The following is a 15,371-nucleotide window of genomic DNA, read 5'->3' as shown; positions in this document are numbered from 1 at the left end:
ACTGATTAAATGACTCAATCATGCAGATGCTTTTGAAAATTCTGCCGCACGCAGTTAAGTTTATTCATGCATGTGTGGGAGAGGGGGAGGACTGTGAAGATTTTAATAACTACCTTAGGAGATAAAAAAGAACAAATGTACTTTCTCTTTAAAACAGAGCAAAAAAACCCCAAACCCCCAAAAATCCACTGCTGTGGCTGGGGGAATGAGTTTACAGGAAAGCTATAAAGAAGATTTGTGTGCAAGAATGACCAAATGAACTATGATATCCAAGTCAAAAAGAAGCGCAAAGAAAGAATGAAACAGAAGGGTAAAAATAAAACACATCACAGCCCTATCGATTTCTTCCAGACTCAAACCACTCCACACTTCAGTATGTTATTTCTGGCTTATGCAGACTCCATACTCCACTGTCACCTACCAGGATAAATGGGAAGCTGAGAGCTTAAGGACCGCAGGAAAAGGAGAGACTTCATCCCGGGAGCGCAAGAAATATTGGGGAAAAAGATGCTCCTAAAGCCTTATTTTTGGAGTATGACAACACGCCTGCCCTGATGTGACAACCTCACCAGCCACCGCGTGAGCTACCACCATCGGTGAGGTCCCTCTCGTGCTCCAGAGACCACGAAACATGCGGAGAGAGCTGCCAGGCAGGGCACAGCTCGAGGTGAGAATGTCCCTGTGGAACCCAACAAGATGCCAACTGCTGCTGAGGTCTCCCTCCTTGTTAATGCTATTGAGTAGCTTGTTCCTCCTTCTCCGCCAAGCATCCTACCCCATAAATATCTGCACCATGGGGGGTTATCTGTCACCTCCCTGGGGTCAAGTAGGGGGGAAATCTCTCACAGTTTTGGCTCCTCACTTTGAATGCAGGAGTCTGAGTGATTTCAATGCAGCTGGAGCACCATTGATCCAACTTTCCCAATGTAAAGCAACACCTACTTAAAGGCAACAATTTCTTCCTCCCGGTAAAAAACACCCTACGAGTTTAAAAATCAACACTCAACCACAAGAACGAGCTTGTGGAGAAATCCAGGAGCACTCCCAGGTGCCTAAATGTCAGCTGGCTGGATTTTAGTAAAAATATCCTTTCCTATTTCCACAGGCTACTTTGCTCTGCTTTTACACTGAGTAATTCCATGTCTAACCCGGCCAGAGCTGGCACACACCTGCCCAAGGCACATTTCGACTGTCATCCCCTTTCTGACGAGCGCAGAAGAGCCGCACGCACGTCCAGCACACCCATCCACCCCAGCAGAGCACAGCCTACCCAGTGAAGAAAACAGCACAAATCCGTAAACTGCTCCAGCTCCAGCGGTGCCTCCCCCCAGTCCATCCCATCCCAGCGCCTATAAATCACTTCTGGCAGGTAGTTGGGAAGCAGCTGCTAATGACAGTTTTGCTGCGGAGCGCAGGAAGTCACCTTTTAACCCTGCCTGCTGTTGTTTGTCTCCCAGAACCATGACAAAAGGACAGATGCAGTCGACATGCCAGCCGTTGGGAGGATCCGGTCACAACGCAGCAGGGAACCTGCCCTGGTCCCACATCATCACCCTCAAAAAAAACACCTTTCGGCTTCGGCTGCTTCCTGGTGCATCAAACAGCTCGATGCCTGTCCTCAGTTTTTCCTTGTTCGCCCTGAAGATGCAGGAAAGCATCCCAAAGACGACTTTGAGTTTGCTGCTGCTGCGCTGAGGACATCCCACCTTCCACCCTCCTGCCAGCCGGTCCCCACCAGTGCCACAGGACAAGGAGGGCGGCTGTAACACAACTAACGCACGCACGCATGTGTGTGGGGGGGTTGCAATAAATTTAGGAAGACAAAATATTCGCTGTGAGCACCTTGTTTTCAGCCCACGGAATACCCATGGTTGGACTGCCATTTTATTTCACATTTCTTTATTCCTCCACGCCTTTAAAGTGTCCAAGCATAGTGGGGACAGTAGCTGCCTCTGTTTCAGGAAAGCTCCAAAATACATTTTAGACATTACCACAGATTAAATACAAGCAACTCCTACTTTTTATTTATTATTTACTCCAAGTCACCGCTGGGTAGGCAGACAGCATGCTACTGTGCCTTCCCCCAGCTGAAAGACACTTGTTTGAACTTTCTATGTTCACGCACAGGTGAAACACCTTTAAATTTGGCTTTTGTTAACAACTGCAATTCCAAATCTTATTTCCTTGAGTAAGTACCCGAGTAGCAGCCATCTACTTGAGTTTGTGGGATGCTTCTCAAGGACAGAGAGAGAGGTATTATGCTGTGTGCACCACTCAGATTAAGCCATAGGAAATTTGAGAGTGATTATTTCCTCACTTCTAGCCCTGACAACATCTGCTCTGCCACGCTTTTCACGTGGCGATGGGAGGCCAACAGAAACCCAACGCTTTACATTCTGTAGAGGACATACTTCCATCAAACTAAACACACCCAGTGGCCAAACACTGGGATGACTGCTGGAAGCCAACCCTGAGGCATAAAAAGAAACCCCCTTTCCAACCTGACCGTGTAAACCAGAGCATAAAGGAGAATGACCTCAGGTGACATGTACTTACAGTGAAGACATCATCATCGCCCACCTCAGCCTCGTTGTGAAGCGTTGACGAGGAAGTCGTAGATCCTAGAAAACAAATAAAACACAAACCCACAGCATTTTAAATTCACATTTCTATGTAATTTTTTTTTTTTTTTTTTTTTAATTATGCCCATAATCATTTGGATTCTCACAAGTTTTTCTGTTGTAGATGTGTACAACAGTGGCTTAAATTACGGAAGAAAAACTCATCTACATGTAAGCTGGGTTGGAAAGGTAAAATCTGAAAGTGTTTCTTGACGTGCAACTGCATGGCTGCCAATGCTAATTAACTATGTTAAAAATAGCAGTTAACATTTCCAATCACAGAAGACTTTCGTTTCTGAAGAATGGTAAAGCTACGTACTAATCAGCGCTTGAGGCTAGATCCTCAGCTGTCGAGAGACCATATAGGAGTTATTCGTCATATATTATCCTAAACCTGGTGGAAAAAATGACTTAAAAATAATAAAAAAATAAACCTCACTTTGACAATGAAGAGTTAGATCTGGGTTTTTTTCTTCTTCTAATTCTGCAAGTTGTTACATATTGTGAATGTCTTCCCTGTTACCACCTGTTTCTCAGAGAACCACCTCGCCTCATGCAAGCAAAGTATTTGGAAGGAGCTGAAATGTGTAAACCCATTTTTTTAAATGCACATACTGCGGTACAGTTCTCATGTCTCATTAATTGCATGGCAATTGTTAAAAAAAGTCAGAAATCATATTAAACAAACCTTCTTCCAACCTCTCTCCCCACCCTGCGGGTGTCCCCCTCCGGAGCTGCCTGTTGTTACCCTGAATTACAGCCACATCACATCCCTAACTAAAACAACTGAATTGTTTGTACCACCTTCATCCTGGAAATTTTTTTAAATAACGTGCTTTATATAACGCTATCTGCACCAGTCCTGGCTGCTCTCAGTTGCATCATCATGAAGATGTGCAGAGCTAAGTGTGAAAGCCCACTTAAAACACTAAGTAACGTGCAAACGTTCGTGCCATTTGCTACATTAACCTTAAAAGTAAAAAATCCAGACGCTCTAGAGAGCTGCATAGGATTCCTGTAGTTGCGCACAAAGCTTCTACACTTCTGATGCTACAGGGAACAAACCAGTGGTTAGACATTAATAATAAAGCGGCAGTTTCACGAAGTTTTGAACGTGTGTAGTTTGTCGTGCTGAGTATTACCTGCTCAACCTGATCAGCCACGTGAACAACAAAAGAACGATAAATGAAAGCCACGGCCGATGCTGTGTGCTCCCCAGCCGGTGCTGGTTTTCATTCAGAAAGCCTTACTTGGATGTTAAGGAGGAACACATTCATAAGGAGCAGTCTGTGCTCTTAATGGGATAAATATAGATTTGCTGATTTTGAAGTATCTGAGATCCAGCAGGACTTGATTTTAAATACCTCTACTGTAAAAATGGGTCAGAAAGAGCAGAACAGGAGTTGCTGCGTACCAGGCGTCTCCAAAATAAGACTCGATACAGCTGAGTTATCATCTCTTTGGAACTTTGCACAATCCCGTGCCACTTAAATAAAACACCACGTTTATGACTCAAAATGCTTCCATTTTAGCTAGTGAGAAGAGAGCACGAGGCCTAGCTGTGACTCCTTCACGTTAATGGCACAGGAAAAAGCAAATGAGTAACTGGTTGAGAAGATCCTTCCCTCTAACTAGTGAGATATTTACCAGGGAAGAGCCCTGAGGGATTAATTCTCTCCCAGTATCTACCATTTCCATGTTAAAGCAAGGACAGGGCATCCAGAATGTTAAGCTGTCTTATGGAGCTGATGTCCTCAAAAAGTATCCACATCTGTGTATGCATTTGAGCTAGAATCCTCAAAAAATAATACCATCTGTATATAAAAATATCCCGGTCACACCAGGTGGAACGAGAAAGGCTTTGGATCACTAGGTCTCTAAATAAAGTTGCGTGGTTAAAAATAAAAAAGAAAAAAAAGAAAAAAAAAATCGAGCAAAACCCCTATGAAGAATCAAATTTCATTAAAATAAAAGTACTATTGAATTATAGCTGTATTATGATTGCTTGATTGCAGTGAAATGTGAAAAGGAGAAATTTATGACAACTTCAAAGCACAGGCAATTCAAATGCATTTTTTACAGAACTAAAAAAAAAAAACCCCAAAACACAACAAAGTCTTCAAGAACTACCATTCAACTAAGAGGATGCAGACAAAACTAATTACTGAAAAAAAACCCCAAATACAAAACAAAGTTTTATTCAACTCCAGGCAGGGAATTCATACTATGATTTAACAAAGACTCGGTAAGATGAGATGCGGCTGCATATAAAGAGGAGCCGGGGCTGTTTGAGTTGCTGTCGCTGGCGTGAAACCCAAGCCTATCAAATAAAGGCAGTAATAACAGATTTGATGATAATTAAGGGGGGGGGGGGGGGGGGAGGGGGGAAGTCTGGACAGACCAAGCCAGATAGGACTGGAAAACACCTGGACTGAAATCCCTTCCCTCCTTAAGGGATGAGAAAACTCAAGTTCTTAAAAGCTGGGGCTTGCTCAGCGCAGGCGTAAGCGCCCAGCTACACCTGCACATGAGCAAAAGAGATGTCCAAGCCCAAGAACTGACGTTAAACCCGTCTTTCTTCCCCGCGCTGTGACTCAGACCCCCGTCCCCGCTCCTCCAGGGGTCAAAGCAGCCGCTGCCGCACGCTGTGGTACCTTCAATGAGGTCCTCGATGGCTTTCCGCACTCCTCTGTCGAAGGCTCGCGCGTCAGCGGGGCTTTGAAAAGTGAGCCCGAACTTTCTGTTGTCGACTTTCCAGTGGTGGAAGGTAGGGTTTGCCTTTGTGTACACCAGGTCCTTCTTCACAAAGCACTCCAGCACCACCTGGGAGGGTGTGAGCCCCAAAAGAAGAGCAAAGTCACTTTTCCCACCCAAGGACACAGCCGGCACCATCTCAGCCTGGACCCGAAAGCAAGCCAAGTCATGCCTCGCGTGGGGGGAACTGCCTACCCTACCGAACGATGACTAATGAACACCAGACGCTGTAATTGTTCTCGTAACCACTGCACATCCAGCTTTGGCTTGTGCTCTGCCTAGGTGCTTGCTCCCTACCCCAGGAGCCTATTCTGGACCCAGGCGCAGTGTGGCACAGGTTACAGCTTGGGGAGGGGGCTCAGGTGGAGGGAGAATGTCTTCCCCCTCAACAGTTTTGCTCAACAGAAATTTTATCTGCCAGCAGCAGACTCAGGGGTGCTGTAACACTCCCCTCGCCCTTTTTTTCCTCCCTCACCCCCAGCCAGACACTCCTCTTAAGCTCTGCTGTGCCAAAACCCACCTCCAGGGTGATGCTCAGGGAGAGCAGGAACGGCTTTGTTAGTCTTACTCCGTCCCCCCAGACCATAAGCATGGCTCCCAAGTAGTGTCCAGAAAAAAAATCCTAAGCAAAATAGTGTTGCAAAAGACAAACTATACTCGAAACATCTTTAACACACCAGTCTTTTGGAAAGCAAGATAATTTCTGACTCAAATAATGCGTATTTTTTTCCCCCAAATACTGAGTTTGCAGAGCCTGTGCAGGAAGCATTATTTTTAAGCTAGCCCACCTCTTCACAGGAGAGAATTTCTGAAGAATGAAGTATATAAGAAACGAGATAAACATTTGAAACGGACCCTGGAAATAGGGAAAAGGCTTTATTAATTTGATTTGTGTGGGGAAAGAAGAGAGCTCCCTTTTAGATAAACAGCTACCAGGAGAAACATAGTGCGTCAATTCATAAGAGACAACTTGTCTTCATATTCTCACTCTGCTTGTTCAAACCTTGAACGGCACGCAGCATAAATAATTCATGCCCGTTTTAAAGGCTTGCACTGCATTACTCAGTGCAATGTGACTGGCTTCATGGGTTCTTTACACTTCAATTCACTTCTCACCCCTGCTAGGTCTTAAAAAAAAAAAAAATGCAGTCCCTTTTTCAATCATCAAAGCGGGTCTTTGCACATGGATGTCAAAAATTTACCTGCTCCTTCCAGGTGGCGGCATGCCAACCTAGACAGCAAAAGATGGCAATTTTAGATGAAGATAGGTTTGCTTTGTCCAGTCTGGTACTATTTGCACATGCCTGGTTTTTATGGTGGTTTTTTTTTTAAAAAAAAAACAACCAAATTTGCACAAGAATACAATAGCAATAGATTTGGGATAATTCTCATTATAAGAACAGACAAAAGTTGAATTAGGGTCTATTACCAGTTTGTCTTTCTGCCTTTCACCATGGATTAGAAATCCACTTCTTCCATTGCCCTCCGGGTACGTGACCTTGCAGACGCCAACTCTACTGAGACCACCTCCTTCTTGCGGCAACCATCCCCCACTGGAGTCATCTCGGGTCATAACCACAGCTTTGACTCGCACAATATAGCTGTCACTGCAATGGTAACAAAATAAAAACAGAACCTTTTGTGAGCATCACGCGGTCTCAGCGGAGCGTTTTTCTTGAAGGTGGCATTTACACTGCACGGGTCTGGCCCCAACACAGTTTCTGCCCTCAGTGGAAGTCCACCTCTGTGATGGATGGCCTTGCCCACTCCAGCCAACACAGGAGAGAAACCCACTGGGTTTCCAAGTGTCAACATACAGATGAAACAACCCATGGGTCTGGACACTCTTTCCCTCATGCAGCTGGGGACAGGGACCAAGAGAGCAGGGGTGAGCCAGGCAGCACCCCAAGGCCACCACCCATAGGGATGCATTGGGTCTCCGAAGTGTTGGAAGAACATGCGGAGCTCAAATAACCCACAAAACCAGTGTTTTAAGGTTTCTGTGATCAAATTAGTGAAGTGGGCTTTGGAAGATGGTGCTCAAATTCCTCTGCAACTGCGACAGTCTTACGGGAAATAAAACCACAAGCGTGGCTCCATTTGGTACCTCTGATGAAAGGAGATGGGAACCATCTCGGCTCAGTTCACCAGGACCACACCACGTCCCTACAACAGCTCCACCAGCATTTCAAGCTTTCAAAGGCAGAACCAGCACATCATAACCTTGCCAGAAGCTCTCCTGGAAGCACCTGAGATGCGGGGGTGATCCAGGTGTCCATCCCCCCCAGCAGGAGGCTCCACTCCCCCCAGAGCTCTCCTGTACCCTTTCCACAGAGCAGCTGCTCCAGCATCTCCTGGGACATCACCAGGGAAGGGGTCATTTGGGAGCAGAAAGGCCACTGCAGCACGTAAGCAAAAGCCAGGCACCTTGCATGGGACATGCAACAGACGCCAAGCTAAACCGGGTTGTCCTACCCTGGAGCTGCTGGGTAATACCCAAATTTTGTCCTCACGCTGCCACCGACCCCCAGCTCGGTGCGACGCATCATGTGTTAGACATCGCCTAACCCAGCGATGGCTCAGGATGCCCTCGCAGGGAGGTGACCTGCATGGTTAGACATTGGCCACACGCAGCCACGGCGCTGCCGGGACACCCAGCCTGGGTGAAACCGGGAGCAGCGGCAGGGGCTACAAGAAAGGACACGCGACGAAAACTGCCCAGGAATTGGCCATCTCCAGGCCACCCCAGCTGAGTGCCCCAGGTGGAGGAAGCTCAATCCATAGGAGGGCTCTAAGAGGTGACTTCTCAAAACACAGGTATCACCCTTTTCCTTGAGGAAAACTCTGTATCCAGACACTTTCCCAGCATCTGCACAACACGACAAGAGAATGGGCCCTTCCTATCCAAGTTACGTGCAGTGGGAGCTTTCTTCATCCTACACCAGACAAAACTGCCTCTTATTTTCAAGACACTGTTTTTGCATTGCTTTTGTAATCCAAGTGCTAATACTTGAAGCCTTGAGTTCCCCGTTCTCTAAGACAACGAGATTTTAAGCAAGCAGCCCCACAGATCCTGCCTGAGGGCAGCTTCGGGGACAGACCAAGGGAGGCAGCGAGCACCGTCTGGGCAGAGGCACCCGGGACCAGCTAATACCTCCCGCACCTATGCGGGCCTTGCAAAACGTGTGCTGCGATCTTCCCTTTGCCAGCTTTATTTTATGGATCCAGCAACTTTCTCACCGGACCTACAGAATGAAGGCAGTCCACAGATGCTTAAGGTTCATCCCCTATTGCTCTGAGGACTTTGCACCGACTCATAAAAAGCTTTTCCGCATACTCAAGATACGTGGCCCGCATGACAGCCGACACACGCAAAGCACTCACAGAACTGAGAAATGACATTTTAAAGAATATTTTTTGCTCTGGAGGCCTTAAAGCAGCATCCTGGTACAGGAAACAGGACAAGCGTGTCTATAAACAGATCCAGTTACCTTTTTACTTTGTAATGAAAACCCATTCCTAGATTTTGCCAGTGGCAACTGTAATCTCTTGGCTTCCTGATACTCAGAATTAAGCAAAATACTTCAGCCAATTTCCTGCTGTGCAAAAATCGAGCTGCTTCCATCCAAGACAATTTTTGTTTTCTTCTCAGTACCTTTCCCATATGGTCTATAAGGATTAGCAATTAAAAGAGAAAGGAAAAAGAAAGCCAACTATACATTTTATACTGGACATATTCTATTCTGGACTTATTTTTAGCTCTCTTCTGATGTCGGAGCTGCTCAATACGACCTTCCCCTCCATGCTCCTGCAAAAGTCATCCGTGCAAACTCCTGCTTCTCCTTCCACACCTGAAAACTGCCACTGGCACAACAGCTTCCTGCAGGATTTACCCCTCACTCTCACGGCAGCAGCCAGAGCCTTCAGCTGTCCCAAAAGTAAGGTCGTCCTCGGTTGCTTTGCTGCAGGAATCGTCCACTTAAAGGAGAATTAAACCAGCAGCGACTACTCAGTATGTTGTGATTTCTATCAATTATTTTGTGTTTCCACCACCTCTCAGGGATTTCTCTAGGCTCATAATTACATTTCAATACCAGTGGATGCCTACGCGTCCAGTTTCGTTCCCCTGACTGCTATCCCTGCCCATTACAACCACAACCTGCTGGGGCACAGAGCCATACAGTTTAGATCTTCACTTCCACACCGATACCGGGACCTGTGGCTCTTACAACCTCTGCCACCAAGGCCACCTATTTCACCTATGTACCAAGAGACCACCGCATAAACTGCATCTCTCCCATCTTGAAGAGCTACCTCCTTAAATATATCAAGCCAGAAAATCTGGTTTCCATCACCCTACCATGGCGAGATGACCTCTCTGCTCCCTGATTAGAAAAGGGCCTCATCCAGCAGAAGGGTTCGCCCTTGGCAAGGTAAGCAGAGCTCTGCTGCTGTTAACGTAATCCCTTGGCACGCTGTCCTGCTCGACCAAAAGTCACCCGTGACGCCGCGCTGCCCGGAGAGCCCCATCCTCTCTCCCGTGGGGCTCTGGCTGCTTCCCAACATGCCACCTACACCAAGGGATTTGGGGAAAACGAAAGCAACAAAGTAAGGAAAGGAGGCGCTTATGGCTTCCTAGGGCTTGACATCCTGGTTTAGTCACTGGACTAGGATGCGGAACTGCACGTGGCATTTTCAAGGCTACCCACTGCTTCCTTCAGCTTGCTAAGTCAAAATCTCGCCTGCCATTCCCACCCAGAAGCCTAGAACAGGCAGTGCTTCTTTCCCTCACACTGATAAATACTCGGGAGAGACTCAAACATTTCAGGTCAATATAAGGACCTTGCTTCCTTAGTGTAAAAGCTGCTTATTTTCTTTGCTATTTAATTTTACACGACTGCACCGAGGCTCCTGTTGGTTGCAAGGATTAAAAATCCTCGGGAGCAAAGGGGCGATCTGCAAATCCCACGTGCATGTCACTGCTGAAACCTTGGTGCACCAAAGCAGCGAAACAACCACGTCTGAACCCTCCGCCTGCACTTTTATCACGGCAACTGTGCAATCTATTTCAGGAGAAATGGTTAATGAGGTACGTGAAAATATTTGGTCCATTACCATTAATGAGATACCAACTGCTGCTGAGATTACATAGCACAAGCCTTTCATATAGCCAAAAATGAAACAGCTAACACCCCCCCCCCGCCCCAGTAGCCTTAGTTCCCCTGATTTTATTGGCTTCTTAAAACTTTAAGACCTCTCTAATTGTTGGGTTTATGGCCTACGCGCTACGCATTTCATGCAAACTATTCTTAATTACGCTCTTAAATGGAATACTTTGCTATCTTAACCCGGCAGATTTGTCTTCAACTGCCTTAAAAGCTTGGGAAGAAAGTATCTGCAGGGATTACCCAGCTGCATGGCAGCCGGCCAGCCTGTTTGGGGCTGCTGCAGGTTGTTCGCCCGCCCCACCCTGCGCAGAAAACCAGAATGAACTTGGGGAGGAAAGGTAGCGCAGGAACCCACGTGCTGTTTTTATTGGAAGGAAAAGAGAACCCTTTAAAAATTATAGCTCGTGGGTGTGCATATATATAAATAAATAAAGAGATATTAAAAAAAAAAAGATACTAAAAAAAAAAGTGTGCGCCTGTATAATTGCTACTCCGAAGGATATTGAGAGTTTTCCTAAACAAGAAGTTCTGAACGATTACCTTTGTGATAATTGAACCACAGTTTTATTACCTACAGCCTAACTTTTACAAAGCATTGGTGTGTCTAAGGGACAGGCGATGTTTAAGGTGGATTAAAGAGCTTTCCTCCAGCATGCAGAAACCGCAGTGTAAAATGCAGCTGACACCATCCAGGGCTCCCCGACATCAGCCACATCGCTGATGGCAACCGCAGCGCAGCAAAGCCAAGGGGGACAAAGCCCTGAGCCTCGTTGTATGCCTGGGGTGGGCTCACGGCTCCGATCCCGCATCCAGGAGTGAACAGCAAATCATTCCTCTGTCAACGAAGTCTTTAATTTTGCCATCGTCTTTGTAAATGAGGGTCAAAGTACAGAGCTCCCTTCCACCAGCCGCTGCTCTTTTCTACTTTGCTTCAAACGCAGCAACTGCAAATACCGTCTGAGATACTTAAAAATCCCAAGGGGAGGGGGGAAAAAAAAAAGTAGCCCAACCTACCACATTTACTACTTTCCTTTTGAGTCACATCATAAACCACTTCCCAGATGTATTCTGTAATTCAAGAATATTTTTTCCTCTAGCCAGGCTAGTTGACGGATAAAACTTAGACTTCCATGCTAATGCAGCCATGCGGCACTTCAGCGCTTTCCTCCCTTCTCGATGTTTTAGCTTATGAGGCCAGAAGAGATTCAGTCTCAGACAAAAAGATAAGTGCAACATCATGGGCTTCAAAATCACGGACTGCTGCCTTTAACTCATCGACATTCCCAGATCCCAGATTTCCAGGAAGAGCCACAGGGACAGCAGGAGGCTGCTAATGCAACGGCGGCAGAGGTCGGGCTGTTCAGCTGAACTGAACCGCGGCCATCGGGCACTTAAACACAATTTAAACTACTTGGAGCCATGCAAATTTAACTTTACCATTACTGGGGCATAACCTGCCTTTGGCTGAGCTGGATGTGGTTTCACAGAGCTCTCACTGTGCCCTCCGTCCCTGCCCCAGCGACTCCGACAGCGGGAGTTAAAGCTGTCCCGTTCTGCCCGGGTGACTGCGGGAAATTGTATGGGAAGGGTCCTCTCCAGAGTTCATCCCGCAGCCAGAAAGCGGCGGCATTTTGATGCAAGTCATGAAAACCTGCTATTTTTGGAGTCCTGCTTTCTTGACCCAGTCCTTGGTTCATGAACCTTCTACAGCATGGGTGAAATATCTGCAGATTATAACAACTACTTTCTTCTTTAAAACCCTAAGTTAGCATGTTATTAAAAAGAAAACTTCTGAGTGCACGGAGCCACCGCCAAATAAAGTCGGTATTTCAATACCATTTAGATATCCAGCCTGTTTAAAACTTTTCCGTCGGCTATCAGCATGAAAAAAAGTCATTTGCACCCCCCTGGTCAGATCCTATGTTAACATGGAGCTTGTAGAAAACCACAGAAAACCTCCCAAAAGTTTTCCTTGCCCTCACCTCTGCATCACACCAGGCACACAGAACCACTGCATCCGTAACCCAGCTCTAGTATAACACATTTGCAACCTTTATTTTTCTGTCTTTCAAATCTAAAACTGTCAGGATAAACAGGCATCCGGGAAATTTTGGGTTCTGCCTGGTCAGAGTGAATACAAGACAGTTCCATCCCCACATGCCTCGCTCCAGGGATGCTGCCGACTCCTGCCATGTGCCTGTCCTGGGGCACTTCATCTTAACCTGATATTAACCTTACAGGCTCGGTTTCAGGACATTTCTCTCTGTCTCAACAAAATGAGAAAACATTGCTGGCATTCAGCGTTTCCTACCAGCTTCCCTCTGAAAATGGAAAGGAGTTTTCTCTTCCAGCTCCCCAGTCCATGCCTGGCTGCTGAACTGAATTTAGCAACATGTGTTCAGCTTGTACAATCGCTGTTCCACGTTAAAAAAAAAAAATACCCCAAACCAAACCAGAAGAGATACATTAACTCCAAGAACACTGCTAGCTGCAGCAGTGCAGAAGGCAGGAGAGGAAAATCCTGCCCTGAAGGAAGCGCTCCTGCAGGATTTGGAAATCACTGCCGGCAAAGTATAAGACATGCACAGTCCTACCTGCGCATCCCACAAAGCGCCCCAGAGGAGTTGTTTTTGCAGGAAGGTTATTCAGTGCTGGGGGTTTTCTTGCTGGCTGAGTGTTGCCCAAAGTCCTGTGTGCAGCACAAACCCCCAGCCCAGCCGGCTGAGCACCCCAGCGCACTGTCAGGGTCCTGGATGCGGCACGGATGCTCCAAGGCTCAAGCGCCCCCTCAACCCTCAAAAGCTTGTCTTCCTGTAGGACACGTGGCCTCGCACAAGGAACACCGCTCCAGCAGGCTGCAGCAAACCCGAACTACTGCCTTCTGATTTTATTTTTCACTCCCTGATGCCTTTCCTGGGTGTAGAGCAGCCCCAAGGGCAGAACAAAGAGTGGCTGGGTCCTCCACGGCCAGTGCCCAGCCAGCCTGGCTTTGCTCCCAGCGCTACAGCCCATCCGAAAACTCTCCGTAGGAAAGATTAACACCAGTTTTGTTTGTTTGTTTTTTTTTCAGAAGAAAAAGGACTTCGCAAAAAAACCAAGACACCTGCACAATCCAGCCGCCCGCCTCCACATCTCCCTCAAACACCGAGGCAACGAGGAACAAAGGAATCCTTTCACCAAAACGTTCGTTAAACATTTAAGGCTCATTTTATTGAGTTTATGAGAAAACAGCTCTATCCTAACTTGCTCAAATGGGATTTCATAATCCCATAAATATTTCGGATCCTTCCAGGAAGTACCTGGAAAACTAATTTTTTAAATATATGTATTTTTATATATATGTATGTATACGTATCTATATATATAATGTATATATAGAATGTAGACATAAAAAAAAATTATGTATATTCATTTCTTTTAAATATATTAAACAGAAGGAAAAATATGTAAAGTGACAGACAAAAGCATCAGCTTCTGCTGCAAGAGTAACTCTCACAGCGCATTTTTCCAATGCAACATCCCAACTAATTTGGATGCACCAAACTAGCCAACGACAGCAATTTGCTGCTGCAGCCAGGGCCCTTGGCCCTCGCTCCTTATTAAAAGCATGTAAAAAAAAAAAAAAAAAAAAAAAAAAGAAAAAGTGTTAAAAACCAGCGGGGTTTGGGGCAGGCAGGGTAACACAACCGCTATTTGCACAGCTGTAGGGGTGGCTGTTTGAGCCCTGCATGGGCTAAACCCTATTTTTCGGGCAGCACAACCTCCCCTCCCGTGCCAGGCTTGCCTGACGAGCCCCCCAAAGTGCCGCACATGTGGGCAAAACCCCAAACAAACTGGCAAGTGGCTTTTCAGGGGGAAAAACCAGGCTTGCAAACAAGCTGACGGGCCAGCAAAGATCCACTGAGGCAGCTCAAGCACACAGATTTTAAGGGCTATCCCCAGAAATTAGCTTACTACGCGAACACCACTGAAAAAAAGTCACTACTCGTGGATGTACTGAAGCATCTATGCAACGTGTTGTCGAAACGTGTTAAAGCCATCGAACCCCCCAGCAAACCTTGCTACAAAAATAGCCAAGTCACGGGTTTTTTGCTCCTAAAAGACAGTCATGACACCACCAGGATGTACACTACTGACAAAACTTTTTAATGAACAACGCTTTAATGAAACCTCTTAAAAAATATCACAGCAAACTTCTGTCTCAATGGAGACTTGAGTTTGCTCAGGACCAGCCTCCTTACAGCTTTGCCGGGTGCCCGGCAGCTGTTTTGTCAGTGATGGCAAATTACAGGTCTGGGTTTTATTAAAAAAAACAAAAAACAAAACCCCAAAAAACCCAACCAAAAAAAAGGGGGGGGGGGGGGGGAAGGTGTTCTTTGAATTTAAGGGATTAATTTTGCTATAAATTGTTATAGCTGCACATGAACAGCATGTCTTGGAAAGTTGTAAGGAGCAGCAAAACAACAAAAAAAATGTATCAGTTCAGAAAGGTAACACATTCAAATAATTTGCCCTGCAGCTCATCTAAGCCAGCATACAGTACAGGCTAGAGCTGCACACCGAAGTCCTATTTCTGTGCAAGGTTACAAACTATTAACAGATTTCAAGGAAAGCTAATTAGTACTATCATTTACTGTAATGAGAAAGGAAGTTGTTATTGCATGACAGATGGTATTTGTTTTATATCACATGCAAGATAAGCAAAAATCACATAAAAGCTTAGCCAGCCAAACAGGTAGTCGCATGAGATCCACATCCTGATTTGAATCCTTCCCACACCCCTGAAAAGACGCCACAACCAAGTTCAACACTAATTTTTTTCTAAAAT

At 46.1% G+C, this 15,371-nt stretch overlaps 1 protein-coding gene across 5 annotated transcripts in view; it reads right to left on the bottom strand.

Annotated features, from left to right (window-relative positions):
• The window catches only part of SPRED2 (sprouty related EVH1 domain containing 2), a 65,691-nt gene that overhangs the window by 21,081 nt on the left and 29,239 nt on the right, over positions 1 to 15,371 (bottom strand). For all 5 annotated transcript variants that reach the window (XM_080388272.1, XM_080388270.1, XM_080388271.1 and 2 more), the window contains 3 exons: positions 6,805 to 6,982; positions 5,276 to 5,444; positions 2,557 to 2,621 (listed from right to left, as the gene is read on the bottom strand). In XM_080388272.1, coding sequence (XP_080244398.1) covers positions 2,557 to 2,621; positions 5,276 to 5,444; positions 6,805 to 6,982 — 412 coding nt within the window. The remainder of the gene's footprint in view (positions 1 to 2,556; positions 2,622 to 5,275; positions 5,445 to 6,804; positions 6,983 to 15,371) is intronic.

The sequence above is a fragment of the Falco punctatus genome (assembly GCF_963210335.1).
Source record: "Falco punctatus genome assembly, chromosome: 5".
Lineage (NCBI taxonomy): Eukaryota > Metazoa > Chordata > Aves > Falconiformes > Falconidae > Falco > Falco punctatus.
This window is presented reverse-complemented; position numbering and strand designations above follow the sequence as displayed.